The sequence below is a fragment of the Macaca fascicularis genome, chromosome 2, assembly GCF_037993035.2.
Source record: "Macaca fascicularis isolate 582-1 chromosome 2, T2T-MFA8v1.1".
Classification (NCBI taxonomy): domain Eukaryota; kingdom Metazoa; phylum Chordata; class Mammalia; order Primates; family Cercopithecidae; genus Macaca; species Macaca fascicularis.
In genome coordinates this window covers 197,177,045-197,193,281 of record NC_088376.1, presented here as the reverse complement: position 1 = coordinate 197,193,281, position 16,237 = coordinate 197,177,045, and the positions used below count along the sequence as shown (strand labels likewise).

At 34.7% G+C, this 16,237-nt stretch overlaps 1 protein-coding gene across 5 annotated transcripts in view; it reads right to left on the bottom strand.

Annotated features, from left to right (window-relative positions):
• The window catches only part of GBE1 (1,4-alpha-glucan branching enzyme 1), a 276,669-nt gene that overhangs the window by 185,820 nt on the left and 74,612 nt on the right, over window positions 1-16,237 (bottom strand). For all 5 annotated transcript variants that reach the window (XM_065539304.2, XM_005548413.5, XM_074033667.1 and 2 more), the window contains one exon: window positions 3,737-3,852. In XM_065539304.2, the coding sequence (XP_065395376.1) occupies window positions 3,737-3,852 (116 nt within the window). The remainder of the gene's footprint in view (window positions 1-3,736; window positions 3,853-16,237) is intronic.

The window sequence follows — 16,237 nt, the reverse complement described above, 5'->3', positions numbered from 1 at the left end:
TGCTACCCATTTCTTACAATGATTATTAAAATTTTCTCTCCTTGAGCAGTGGTCTGTTGCTCCCATTGAAGAGGTCCTTCGCATCCCATTAGCTGTATTTCTAGGTATTTTATTCTCTTTGGAGCAATTGTGAATGGGAGTTCATTCATGATTCGGCTCTCTGCTTGTCCATTGTTGGTGTAAAGGAATATTTTCGCACACTGACTTTGTATCCTGAGACTCTACTGAAGTTGCTTATCAGCTAAAGGAGTTTTGGGGCTGAGAGGATGGGGTTTTGTAAATATAGAATCATGTCGTCCGCAAACAGGGACAATTTGACTTCCTCTCCTCCTTTTTGAATACCCTTTATTTCTTTCTCTTGCCTGATTGGCCTGGCCAGAAGTTATATGCTATGTTGAACAGGAGTGGTGAGACAGGGAATACTTGTCTTGTATCAGTTTTCAAAGGGAATGCTTCCAGCTTTTGCCCACTCAATACGATATTGGTTGTGGGTTTGTCACAAATCACTCTTATTATTTTTAGGTATGTTTTATCAATGCCTATTTTATTGGGAGTTTTTAACATGAATGGATGTTGAATTTTATCAAAGTCTTTTCTGCATGTACTGAGATCATCATGTGGTTTTTGTCTTTGGTTGTTTCCATGATGGATTACATTAATTGATTTGCATATGTTGACCCAGCCTTGCATCCCAGGGATGAAGCTAACTTGACCATGATGGATAAGCTTTTTTGATGTGCTGCTAGATTTGGTTTGCCCGTATTTTATTGAGGAATTTCACATTGATATTCATCAGGGAAATCATTCTACTATAAAGACATATGCCCACATATGTTTACTGCAGCACTGTTTACAATAGCAAAGACATGGCACCAACCCTAATGTCCATCAATGATAGACTGGATAAAGAAAATGTGGTACATATACACCACGGAATACTATGTAGCCATAAAAAGAAATGAGATCATATCTTTTGCAGGGACATAGATGAAGTTGGAAACCTTCATTTTCAGCAAACTAACACAGGAACAGAAAACCAAACACTGCATGTTCTCACTCATAAGTGGGAGCTGAACAATGAGAACACATGGACACAGGGAGGAGAACAACACACACCAAGGCCTGTTGTGGGGTGGGGGTGAGGGGAGGGAACTCAGAGAACGGGTCAATAGGTGCAGCAAACCACCATGGCACATGTATACCTATGTAACAAACCTGCACGTTCTTTGGTGTGTGTCCCTAACTTAAAGTCGAATAAAAATAAAAAATAAAAATAAAGCTATAGTAATCAAAAATTATAATAACTGAGATAACAGGTATACACTGGTACTGTTCAGGCAAAGCCAAACGTAGGGTGAACCAGTAATAATAGTACTTACTGTATCAAGTTCTTGCAATGAGTCAATGACAAAATATATGTAAATTAGTTAGCTATCAATGGGAAACATTCAATAAGTGGTAGCTGCTTATGTTGGTATTTTTCATGCCTCCTACTTTGGCTAACAAAGCAAGAAAACCAGTGAGCTGTTTATTCTTATCTTTTAATAGATGATGCTGGGTCTAGTAATGAGGTAATGAGTGTTTAACAATATAATCATACAGATCCCTGTTTGAGAGGGAAAGGAACTTTATGTCTATTTAGTTATGTTTATTATAGTGATTCTCCACCCAAAGGAGGAAAATTTGTTTTTCCAATTTAAAAACTTGAAACAGCCCATCGTGCCTCTTCCACAGACCTAGCTCCTTAGCTTGGCAGTTACTTCCACAGGAAGCCACTTCTACTGAGTGGACTGTGTCTGAGCTCTTAGGCATATTGGAGCAGATAAACATTAAAAATAACTAATGTATTAATTTCCTTACAGGAAGTAATTTTTATAATTCGGATTCCCTGTGCATATTACAGTAACAGGTACATAGAAGATACTCAATACATATTTGTTGAACTAGTGAAACTATGAATAAATAGAACTCGGCAGCTAAAAATCAACCTTATGAGGTGATGGCCTGCAACCAAAGCTCCACCATGATTGGGAACTTTCCTGTGCTTCAGCTAAAACATCTGAGGGTCACAGAATCAAGGAGTTCAGGGATTTCACAGCTGCAGCTGGTGCCAAGCAGCTGTTTGTGATTTAGATTGGTGCCTTTAGTTAATTGATTGTAATAAGTAAAAACTCAGTAAAGTTAATCTGCTAATTATCTCAAAAAAAATAAAAAAGAAAATGGCAGAAAAAATTTCCGCAACACTTTTTAAAAAGTAGTAAGTTCAGTTCTTAAAAAAAAGTTCCGAACCTAAAATAAAGGTTAAAAATAAAACAGCCATTAAGACCTAAAGCAGCAATGAAAACAATAATAGTTGCCTTGCCACAGTTTCTGTAAAATTAGCCCTTACAAACTATCGAAGAATCAAATTGTTTGATTTACTCCTTCGAAGACTGGGTCTCAAAATGGCTTTAACACTCAATACATTTTTTTTTCGAGTGTCTACTCTGCCACGCACTGTTCAAAGACCTGAGAGTATACAGGAGAAAAAAACACAACACACAGCAAAGACCATGCTTTCATGGAGCTTATACTGACATGGGAAGGGGATTATTTATATTAAATTTTAATTCCTCTTACCACAGACTATCGGTATTTTTCTCTTTTTCACTACAGATTAAGAAGAACCTTGACTGCCATCTCTTGTTAAACGTCTTCTTATTCCAAACAATATTCTTCTCTGCTTACTATTATTATGTGTGGCAATATCTTACTAAATTTTATATACACTTATAATTTCATTATTTATAAAATATTTTTAACAACCTACAAAATAAACATACTGTGCATTTTGATTTAATATATTTAAGTAACTCTGAGTTAATACTGTTAAATAACGAATGCCAATAAAAATAACAACTCAATCATAGGATTTATCATGGTAAATGTCCGAGGAAGAAAGAAACAAGGGACAAGGAAATATTATATAATTATATGACCATGGAGTAAAATCAAGCAAATGTGGAAAGATTTAGATCACTTCTCTTGTAAACAAATGCCTTAAATCTGTAATCCAGACTTTGGAGCCCATCCCTCAGACATCCCTTGATGAGACAAGAGCGCCGACTCTAATTGCTCTGCAGACCTTGAATACAAAACCACATGGTCAACCAAGGCAGAGGGAGTGTGGAGGACACTCAGCCTGCCTCCAACAGAGAGACCCCTGGGCTAATTCAGGTGGCATTATCACAGAGAATATGATAAACAAGACCGCAGCAGCACCATGTCAGAGGTCAGAAAGAGGAAGAACCAGAAGAAGCAGTCTCCAAAATGCATGAGCGTCCAACACAGCATCCCCTCCCGCATCAGTTTCATCCGACTTCTTTACAGATAAAAATCCTCTCTACTTTGGCTGATTTGAAGACAGGTTTCATTTTTCCATTAAACTTTCTGTTTCCCAAGCTAAAGTTTTACAATTACTCAAAATCACTTTTAATATATCATTTCTTATATAAAGTTTCTAAACTTGTGATAATAATACAACTAAGTTTTGTTCCCTACCAGTCAAACAATTCTAATCTAACCCAATTCAACTCAGCAAGACCCTCTCCTAAATTTTCCTCCATTTGTACATTTAGACTGTTTCTCCCACACTTATCCTTCATCAGTTACACATTCTAATAGTTTAAATCAAACTTGGCAAACAAGATAAAAAGAACATGCTAAGTCCAGGAAAAAACAGGAGGGAGGAAACTACCTTTAACTTGGATCCATGAGGCACGAGCACAGATTTATTCTGCTTTGGTGGAATATACAGCTTCCATTTTCCATAATCCAGTTTTTTATATGGGTATGAAAATGGATTCCAACCATCTAAAAAAATAAAGAAGATCAGTTAACAACAGCATGATAGGACGAATAATTAATGAATTTCAAGAAAAACAAAATACTGTTTTACTTGCACAAAAAATCAAATTGTCTAAAAAGTTGTTTTCTAAAGTTTTAATCAAAATACTAGTGGTTTAGAAAAGGCAGGTTATTCTTAATTTACTTATAAAATATGCATTTTGAAGTCTGCTTTTGCATTTTATAATTAAATTAAGACTATAACATTTTCAGTTGTGGTTTCAACTCTAATGCTTCTGTCAATAAACAGAATGCAAAAGAAAACGATGGATCCTTTTTTTAGAAAACACCATCAACAAAAAGACACATTATGAACAAACAGAAATGTAGATGTCATGGTAGAAAAACAATGAAAAACCATTAAAATCATATAACGTTTACTGAATTTCATAAGAGTGTGACAGAGTTGACATAAAATCTAAAGAAATGCCTTAAGCAAGAAAGACAGAAGGTTATATAAAGTGTAGGAAGTAAAGAAAAGGTGGAATGCAGGATGTGGAAGAAAGTAAAACAAACAAGAGCAGACCCACACACACGGAAATTAACATATCATAAGGGAGGCGTTAAAAACCAGTGAGTCAAGGACACACTATTAAATAAGTCGTGCTGGAACAACTGATTATCCTTATGAAAATAAAATAAAACAGATCTCCACCAACTAGTATGTCCCCAAATCATTTGAACATAGATTAATATTTATACATGATAGGCAGAACCATAAAATGCTTAGAAGAAAACACAGAGAAATGCATTTACAATATTGGAATATAAAAGGTTTTTTAAATGAAATATTTTTTAAAACTATAAAACTTTAAGACTGGTAATTCTGACCATTAAAACTGTAAACTTATCATCATAAATAGATGAATCGACAGAATGACAGGACAAGCTATAAACTGGGAGAATACATTTGTAATGAATATACCAAAAGACAGAGAGCATCCACGATACATGAAGAACATTGTAAGTCAATGAGACAAAGAAAACAAACCAAGAGAAAGATTGACAAAAAATTTATTCAGGAGAGGACACTTGAATGGCCAATAAACATATGTAATGATACTCAAGCTCACTGTTTAATCAAGCAATCACAAATTAAAACAACAATAAGATACCATTTCGCACTCAGGGCATTGGAAAAAATTAAAAGTCTAAAAATATCATCTAGTCAGCAACCATATAAAACATCGCTGCTGAAGGTAGTATCATTGGTAAAAACAACTTGACATCATATGTGATGCAAAGTTAAAGACATCTTAACCCCATAGCCCAACAATTCTGTTCCTAGGAAATAGCTTAGAGGAATTCTCATAAACGTACACAAGAAGGCATTCAAAATTATTCACTGAAGAATCCTTTGCCATAGCCAAAACACTGGAAGCTATCAAAATTTCAACAGCCACAATATGGGTAAAACTTTGCAATATAATTATACAACTGGATGCTATACAATGGTATAAAATGAATGGATTAGAGTACCAACATATGCAAATATCCCACATACAAAAGTTAATTTTAAAAGGGTACAGAAGAATAGCATTTATATCAAGATCAAGAACTATCAAAACATTATATGAAACTTACTGATATATATGTATGTAGTAAAAATATTAAATCAGAAATAGGAATATGAAATATCAAATTCTATGGTGACTCCCTGTGGGTAGAAGAAAGGGAACACATGAAGCTTCAATATCTGCAATATTCTTGTTAAAGTGAGTTGTATACACATAGATGTTTATTACATAATTTGCTATTTGTTTAGGCTAAAATATTTCATGGTATTAAAAAAATCAAGCAGCCTTGTGGCATATACTCTGTTGCTAAGAGACTACATTCTCAACTAAGGACATAATAAAGGAATAATCAGGAAACTCATCTTATGCCATGTTTTCTTCCACTACACACCAACATTTTCACTCTTCTCTCTCAGCCAGTCTGAACAATGGGGGTAAAACAGGAGTAAGAAATAAGATTTAAATAAAGGTTCTTCTAAACAGTTACCTATTCCCCATCATGAAGACAGTCTGAAAATGTGTAACAGCAGTTTGTCTCCAAGGGCAGCTCTACAAGTTTGGTGCTGTTATACTCCTCTTCACCTAAAAACCTCAAATACATCGCACCTAAATACGCTGTGACATTTCATTACCAAAACAAAGAGTTTAGTCCATAATTAGAGGAAAAAAATAACAAACGTTTGGAATATAAAAATCTAGGTAATAGAACACTATATGATTACTGCATTTCTTTTTAGCTAATAACTTAAGACAAACAGCAGATCTTTTCCCGGTTAGGTAGATCTGAAAATACAGGGTACAGTTCATTAGTTCATTCATTCATTCATTAAATATGTATTGCATGCTTAATGCAGGCCCTGTTCAATGCCAAACCAAATTTAGCATTCCAAATTAGTCCTATCTCATAAAGAAAAGGTTAAATTGGGCTATAACAGACCAATATAAATGAGAAGTACAATGGTATATCCACTAAAAATTTATTAGAAGATTCAGATACTTTGAAAGTGAAAATTCAATGATAGGTGAAATTTAGATATGCAGATTTATTTGTAAGAGCTGTTTCCCCACTGTGAAAATGGCTTCCAATATCAGTTTTTGAAAATTGATGAACTAATTCTTTAGCTTGATATCAACTATTATTTTAAGACTATTTAAATAAGCAAAGTATTAATATTTGGTAAAAAAAAAAAATCTTTTACTATGTCATATTTTTCTTTTATAATAGTGTAATGATACAAAATCTCCAAAAGCATATGCTGATTATTTGTAATTATACACTGTGAAAAACATGTTTTCTTTGCATCTTCAAGAGTTTCATTTTAGTAATGCCCTTCTCCTCATGGGAATTCAGGTGTTGGCTTTCACTGCAGGTACTCTTTTCTGCCAAGCACAAATCTTTAAAGCAAGACTGAGAACAACTTCACATATTTACCCCCACCCAAAAAAAACCCAGTACGTTAGCCATCATAAGCTATGTAGAGCATTCTAAAGATTTCGTATGGGAGAGAGAGAAGGTTTCCAAGTATATACGTATGAAATTACTTAAGATTTTTCCATTACTCATTTTTCTCTCCAAATAAATCCCTCTTCAGCTACCCTACCATCAGATTTTCCATCTCCTTGACTCTTTCTTTAGTCATTGCAAAGCCCTAAATTCTTCTCTCTCATTCCTTTATTAGTGTTTGTTTCTTCTTTCCATTAAAAACATGGGCACCAACCAAAATATCCACTTCTACCATACTACATCACACAAAGGAATTTTTCCAGTAAAACCAGTTCCTGCCTAATATGAGTTTCTCAAAATACCCAATAAAAACAGCTTAACTCCACAGAATACACATATGTCAATATCCAGAAACAGAATAATCAGGAAAATCACTGGATTTGGATCCGTGCTTATAAACTTAACATTAAACACTTAGCTAAGAAAGAAGGAACTATCATTAAGATGTATCCAGGTGTGATATTAGGAACCAATCACGGAAGCACAGTTAAAAATAAATACATAAAATTCAACTTCAAATTATTGGTATAAAAATTCTGAAAATTGATTTTAAGTAAAATTGGATTTAGAAAAACACAGAAGGCAAAATAATATAAGCTGGTAGACACATTTTAGGGAAATGCATGTCTTGTGAAATAAGTCATGTGACTCTACTACAGAATATAATTGAAAATAAAGTAATAATATTAATAACAATAATAAATTGTACCAAGCCATATCAGAGCCTATCTAAAGACATTTATAAAACAAATCAGGTCACTCAAACATTTTTCATTTAATCCTATCACTGGAAGCTATCAAATTTTCAACAGCCACAATATGGGTAAAACTTTGCAATATAATTAAACAACTGGATGCTATACAATGGTATAAAATGAATGGATTAGAGTACCAACATATGCAAATATCCCACATACAAAAGTTAATTTTAAAAGGGTACAGAAGAATAGCATTTATATCAAGATCAAGAACTATCAAAACATTATATGAAACTTACTGATATATATGTATGTAGTAAAAATATTAAATCAGAAATAGGAATATGAAATATCAAATTCTATGGTGACTATGCTGAGTACACGAGAGAGAATTAATTATGTAATGCAAAGAGTTTGCATTGCTATGCAGACTTGAGGATAGAAACAAACATGACTTCATCATGTGTGACAATTATTTGTTTCTCTACCAAGCATAGAACTACACATAGAACTAGAACGGTCTCTATCTAGGTCAGTGGGTTCTCAAACTATACCTCACATGAGAATCACATGGATTTGTTAAAATACAGATTGCTGGGTCCCAGTCTTAGAGTTTTTTATAGAGATCTTTGGTGAGGCCTAATAATTTGCATTTCTAAAAAGGTCACAAGTGATGTTGATGCCAGTGGCCTAGGGACTACAGTTTAGAAACAACTGCCCTGGTTAAATCCACTTAACACTTTTGTGAGTAATTTTCTAGATGAAGTTAAACTAAAAGGCTATCAAATAATATAATATATCAACAGGTCAAGGGACTTCTGAAATCAAAAATGTCATAAGTAATCCTTTGAGGTAAGTGTTAATCACATGATATATAGGATTTAAGATTTAGGATTGACTGGGGTTATAAAGCCCAGGAAGGGTGACCAGGGAGAATCAGATTAAAGACGCAATTTCAGAGATCAAGGAATTTAAATGTATTAATGTGAGGGAACAGAAATGATAATGAGAACATGAAAAGACAACATGCATTAAAACCATTATTGAATATACTATTATTAGTGTCTATAGATAATATTTTCTATAATATTCACAACAAAACATAACTTGGTTAAAAAGTATAAGCAACTGATAACAAAATGAATAAAAAATTAAAGGTTTATTTTTCCCACAGAAAAGTGATATTAACCCTTTTAAATGTTAACAATATTAACTCATATTCCTGTCTACTCTCCATTATCTACCATAATCTAGATATTACTAGGCTCAAAGTTAGGTACCCCCAAAACAAGGTGTGCTTATTTTTTCAGTTTTGGTGAAATTTTAAGAACATGTTCCCTACATTCATAAATTATTTTATTACAACATCTGCTAAAACATTTGATGTTTATTGAGTACAGAAAACCTGATACAGTTCTGTTTTAACGATAAAATGTTAAAATTTATTAAAACTTAGGTACACAAATAAAGACCATACAGGCGCTATTTACAATTGAGATAAATGTAAACAAATATAAAGACCTTTATGATGATCCACTTTCATTAATGAATAGTAAATATATTTTGTCATGATTTTTCTTAGTAACATTTTCTTTCCTCTAGCTTACTTAGTTGTAAAAACACAGTATATAAGATACATAATATACAAAATACATCCTAATTATTAGTAAGGCTTCTCGTCAACAGCAGGATATGAGTAGCTAAGTTTTGGGGGAGTCAAAATTTATACTCAGATTTTGAGTATGTGAGGAGTAGGCACGCCTAGCCCCCACAGCGTTCACAGATCAGCTGTATAGTCTTGGAGCAACATTTAGGAACTCCAAGAATGTAGAAAGGATTCTGATACTCTTATGCCTGTCTAGTTTCTCTTGATAGAAACTTTTGGAGTGGCATATTAATGTTTTTGTTGAGATAGTGACTAAGTAGCATTCTTGGAGTTCAACATATTTTAATATGCAGTCTTAAGTCTGGAATAAAGGTAGATTTTAATTATAAATTAAAGTAAAATATTTCTAGGAATCACTTGGCAATTAATATGTACTAATTACTCTTTTAAAATAAAAATACATACAAACATAGTATTTGAACCTCTCTTACTAAAGAAGGTCTTATATAGCTAATTAACAATAATTAATTTTTTTGGCCTTCTGTATTTTTCTTTCTTTTTTTATATTTTACTTAAGTACTGGGATACATGTGCAAAACATGCAAGTTTGTTACATAAGTATATGTGCCATGGTGGAAAATCTGATATATTTCTAAACCAAACATTTTAATAGGTATTTTATTATTAACAGGCTTAAATTCATCATATGTGATGAGGCATAAGATTCTATTTGTCCACAGACTCAAAACAAGCTGACAAAATTTAAATCGAGATACGGAAAAGAAACAGTGTGATGCACAGTTTAATATGAACTGCAAACACACATTCGGCAAAGGTGATCAAACATTAACTAAGGTCACTGTATCAGGCACACAAACTCTGTGTTTATCTCATACCCAACAACCTTTCCTTTTCAAATGTACTAATCCTCACATAAAATTCTCAAATGTCAGCTTCCTTCAAATATTCCCAAACTCTTTGATTCACAGTGGAGTACCACTCTTCATCAGCACTTAGCCACTTCATTTCTGCAGCGTTTTTAAGTTTAATATAAATTTTCCTTATACATGACTGAAATGGTTCCAACTTAGTATGTAGGGTCTTCCATTTTTCAGGAAGATTCCAATGTGCTAAAGAGTTTGGTTCGCACTTGGGCCAATCCCTGCCACACCCAGACAAGCAGTGAGGTAAGATGCCTGGCAAATGCAACAGGCAAGGCTAATATACAAAGGCTAATATAAAGTCAGTACTAGCCCATATGGCAGATATCAATCCCATCCCATCTGAAAGGATATCCTCAGGACAAAACAGTTGTTAAATATTTGGAATATCACCACTTTGGAGCAAGGAAACATCCTTCCTCGCCATATGATGTCATTTAATTACTTTGTATCAGGCAGAATGTATAAGAAATTATAATGCAAAGGCTTATAAAGATTGAAGTTTGGGGACTTTGCTTGTATCAAGGAAAATCTTGTCATAAAGTACAGAGCTGGAATTTCCTATGGCATTGTTCTTACCCAGCATTATGAGGGAAGCACACAGTGTCTGGTGGGTGACAGACAGTAGTCCTTTCTGACATATAGCCCTGTGCTGTTTGATTTTCTCTCTTCCCCTCCAGATAATTCTTCCTCCTCTCAGTTGGGTGCAAAGGAGTCATCCTTCTTCAACTTCTGCTGGCAGCTAGTACCCTGGGAAGGACTGTAATAAGACACTTCCCCTCCCTATCACTATTACCTTGGGGAAACTACTCTTAACACTTATTAGTTTAGCTTAGGTGTGGTTTTCAAGAACAATCTCTAAAGTATACCAGAGTGCCACTAAATTCAGAACCAATGGAATACTAATATCTCATTATTTAAAGAAACAGTGCTCAGTCATGTAATCTCCAGCTTTCTGGAAATTAGAAAATAAATCAAATACAGTAATTTGTTCATTACTTAACAATGGGGATATATTCTGAGAAATGTTTCATTAGGTGACATCATTATGGTGTACACATTATAGATTATATTTATGCCACCCTATATGGCATAGCCTACTACACACCTAGGCTATATGGTATAGCTTATTGCTCCTACACTACAAACTTGTATGACATGTTATTGTAATGAGTACTGTAAGCAGCTATAACACAATGGTGAATATCTGAGTATCTAAACATTAAAAAGGTGCAGTCAAAATATTATAATCCCATGGGACCACCTCTGTATGTGCAGTCCCTCATTCACCAAAATGTCATGTAGCATATGACTAAGAGCTAGAGCTTCACTTACTAAATTGTTATTTAAGGTATTTATGGGAGAAAAGAATTTTATTATCAAAAAAGTGTGGGTTTTAAATAAAAGCATGTTTCTTTATTTCTAAAATAGTATTTACATTATGGTACTTTCTATGTAACAAAGGGGATGATAAATGGATATACATCATTGCTTGTAATTTTAAATGAAATTAATAATGTTTCATCAATAAACAGTATTTATACTATGATTCTTCTTATGTAAGAAAGAGAGTGATAAATATTCTTGTTTATAATTTCCAAAAGCATAAAATACAGCAAAGAATGAATAGAAATTACTCTGAATATGAGAATATGCACAGATTAGTAGTCTTCCAGGATTGTACTCATTATATTTTGACTCAAAACCATGTAAATAATTCATAAAATGGGAAAATGTAGTAAGTTAAAAAAGAAAAATAAGAAAAGCCCTTAAAATATAAATAAACTGAAATAAATGAACATAATTGCATTATCAATAGTAGCATATCAGGCAAATCTGACTCCAGACTGAAGAAAGTATTGATAATTTTATTAAGGATAAAGTTACTATGTTACCAAAAACATCTACTGATAGTAAGAATTGCATAGGCCAGGTGCGGTGGCTCACGCCTGTAATCCCAGCTCTCAGGGAGGCAGAGGCGGGAGGATAGCTTGAGCCCAGGAGTTCGAGACCTGCCTGGGTAATATGGCGAGACCCCGTTCTCCACAAAAAGGAAAAAAAAAAAAAAAAAAAGAATTGCATAAAAAAGTATTAATGACAAAATTGTACACTGCCTCCAGTTTGGTTTAAATTATGGAAAACAAAACAACTAATGTACATGAGGCAAGGGAAGAGATGAAACAACACTAGCTAACTATTGATAAGTGTCAAAGCTGGGTGAAAAGAATATAGAACCTTATCTCTATTATTCCACAGAGTACAATATTTCCGTAATAAAAATTTAAAAATGAATGTTATGAGGTCTCTGTGCACAAATACGTGTCCAAATCTCTTTTCTTGCTATCAATTATAAAAAGTGATATTATAAAGCACAGGGCGTAAGGTTTAATATACCTATGGTTCTGAATACAGATTAACAAACTACTTTCTGGATAGGTAGTTTCCATTAATACACCAATCAGCCAGATATGAGGATGTTCAACTACCCATAACCTCATCAACTCTGAAAATTATCATCTTAATAACAGGACATACCTGCCTTGATCAATCAGGGTTCACTAAGAGAATTAAGCCCTAATGTTTTAAGAATCCATTGTATGCAATAAATTAACTCCCCTTCAGTGCATCTAGAATCGTATTAGTTACATATAGTCATTGCAATTTGGAAAACAGGCACTCAAATAATTCTCTGTGTTCTGTGGATCAGATGCAGAACCTCTCATTATTGTTCTAACTGTAACCAGTAGCTTTCGATACAGTTTTCATTTCTTTTCAAAACAGACTATAATTGTAACTCTGATTATTCTCTCCAATACTATTGTTATTTGTGAAAAACTGTATGGTGGGTATTATATTTTCCTTAAGATTTTTTCATTAATTTGTAGTTTTAATGAAATGAAGTTCGTCAGGAGGCTTACTTTGTAGTTCAACACAGGGGCAATCAAACCATTTACTTATTTACCAACCTATTTACTTGCAGGAGTAGAAACCATTCAATTATCTCAAAACAGATTTTATGGAGAACTCCAACATAAAAACTACGCAAAGCATATAAAGGCAGAGCTGAGCTGGTTGAAATGCCTCTATCTGGCCGGCTTTCTCCTCATTTCTTACCCTCCCTCCAGAGCCCACCACATGGAACTCAGTTCTAAAAAGTGCTCCAGTGTATAATCTATCTTTGTAGATGTTTCACAGATCCTTGAAAGTATGTAATTTCATTTTATTCTAATTCTCCATTTATTTTCAGTTTACTTGACCCGCTGCAAGCTAACAGTATATTAAATACTACCATGACAAGTGAGTTTGAAATGTTATCCAATTTCGGCCGGGCGCGGTGGCTCACGCCTGTAATCCCAGCACTTTGGGAGGCCGAGGCGGGCGGATCACCAGGTCAGGAGATCGAGACCATCTTGTCTAACACGGTGAAACCCCGACTCTACTAAAAACACAAAAACAAAATTAGCCAGGAGCGGGGGCGGCACCTGTGGTCCCAGCTCCTCGGGAGGCTGAGGCAGGAGAATGGCGGGAACCCGGGGGGTGGAGTTTGCAGGGAGCCAAGATGGCGCCGCTCACTCCAGCCTGGGCCACAGAGCCAGACTCCGTCTCAAAAAAAAAAAAAAAAAAAAAATCCAATTTCACACAATTCATGCCATCTATAATTGACCAAAAATAAACATTATTTAGGATCTAAGGATAATGACATTTATCTTTGCTGTGCCTTGCATTATTGATCGCTTTTTACCTAGTATTACGGACTGAAAATTTGTATGCCCCCCAGATTCATGTTAAAATCTTAACCCCAAATATGGTAATATTTGGAGATAGGGACTTTGAGAGGGAATTAAATCATGTGGGAAAGCCCTCATGAATGGGATTAGTACCTATATTACAGGAAACCCAGAGGCTTGGTCATGTGAGAACACACTGTGAGAAGACAACAGTTTGCAGCACCGGAGAGGCCCACACCAGAATCCAACCATGATGGCACCCTGATCGCAGGCTTCCAGCCTCCAGAACTGCAAGAAATAAATGTCTTTTGTTTATATGCCACCCAGTCTATGGTACTGTGTTATAACAGCCCAAACCCACTAAGATACTTGGGTTTGGTTTGGGTCTGAACATGACTATCCTTTCATTTTGTAATTTCTCAGTAAACCAGAAGAAAACTAATGGGTACAGCTGTAAAGTGAGACATTATTTGCTTAGAAAGAACATAGAAAGGATAAAGTAGGAAGGAGAAGAAATGTAAGAGACTTGTGAATGCCATTTGGTCTATAACCAGAGGTAGCAACAGTCATCCTGTGGGCCAAGAATGGCTCTCAAGTATGTTTTCAGTAGCTAGCTATCTCTCCATTTTCCCAAACAATTGGGACCCAGTAGGGGGACTCTTTTTAGACAGGGAGCACACTCTAGTTCCCTGTTCGATGCCATATCACTATCAACTGCAACTTAACTGATTCATCACTTCCTTGGTTTCAGCATCTATTTGAGTTTAGGAACTCTCCTCTATACCCTAAAACACAATCTTCTATCTTAAGATGCCCCATCTGACCCAGTCCATGGTGTGGGAGCATGGCAATGGTTTACAGTAATCAAGAAGGGACCTACATAGATCTCCCTCCTAACCCTATAGCCGCATATGAAAATACACCAATAATGTTAAAATAATGGTTTCTAATATAGCTAGCAATGTAACAGATAAAAACTCATGTGTCTCTAGCCAACTGGTTTTCAACAAGGATGACTAAGACCATTGAATAAGAGAAAGAATAGTCTTTAAAACCAATAGTTCTGGGACAACTGGATCTCCACATAAAAAAAAGAATAAATTTGGATTCCTGTTTTGAAGCATATACAAAACTAACTCAAAATGACTCATGTCAGAACTAAAACTAGAAAACATACGTCAATCTTTGTAATTTCTGTTCTTTAATATCACACAAAAAGTACAAGAAACAAATGAAAAAACTGATAATCTGACATCTTCAAAATTAAAATTTTTGTATGTCAAAGGACACTATCAAGAAAGTGAAAAGGCAGTCCACAGATTGGGAGAAAATATTTTCAAATCATATATTTGATAGGGGACATGAATCTAGAGCATATAAAGAATATTTAACAATTAAAAAAGACAATCCAATTTTTAAAATGAGCAAAGGATCTGAATAGACATTTCTACCAACAAGATGCACAAATGGACAATAAGCCTACAAAAGGATATTCACGGGCTGGGTGTGGTGGCTCACATCTATAATCCCAACATTTTTGTAGGCCAAGGCAGGAAGATTGCTTGAGGCCAGGAATTCAAGACCACCCTGGGCAACATAGCAAGACCCCATCCCTACAAAAAATAAAACAGCTGGGCATGATGGCACATGCCTGTAGTCCTAGCTACTCAAGAGGCTGTGGCAGGAGGGTCGATTGAGCCCAGAAGGTCAAGGCAGCAGCAAGCCATGATGACACCACTGCACTCCAGCCTGGGTGGGAGAGTAAGGCTCTTTCTCAAAAAAAAAAATAAAATAAATAAATAAATAAATAAAAATAAACATAGTAATAAAAAAGGGTATCCAACGTTATTAGTCATTAGGAAAATACAAATGCAAATCAAAACCACAATGAGATACCACTTCATGCACACTAGGATGGCTAATGGATAGTAAGTGCTAGCAAAGACATGGGAAAATTTCAAACCTCAGGTGCTACTGGTGGGAAGATAATACGGTGCAGCCCCTTTGAAAACGCTGCAGTTCCTCAAAAGCTAAGGCAGAGTTATCATTAGACACAGCAATTCCACCCCAGCCGAGATACCCAACTAAAATGAAAACACACGTCAACACAAAAACTTCAATACAAATGTTCACAGTAGAATTACTCATAATAGTCAAAAGGTGAAAACAATCCAAATGATCATCAGTAAATGAATAAACAAAATGTTGAATATTCATAGAATGAAATATTATTTGGTCATTAATAGGAATGAGGTACTAATACACACTACAACATGGAACCTTGTACACATGCTAAGTGAAAGAATCACACCCCAAAAACATATATTATATGAGACCGTTTATATGAAATATTGAACA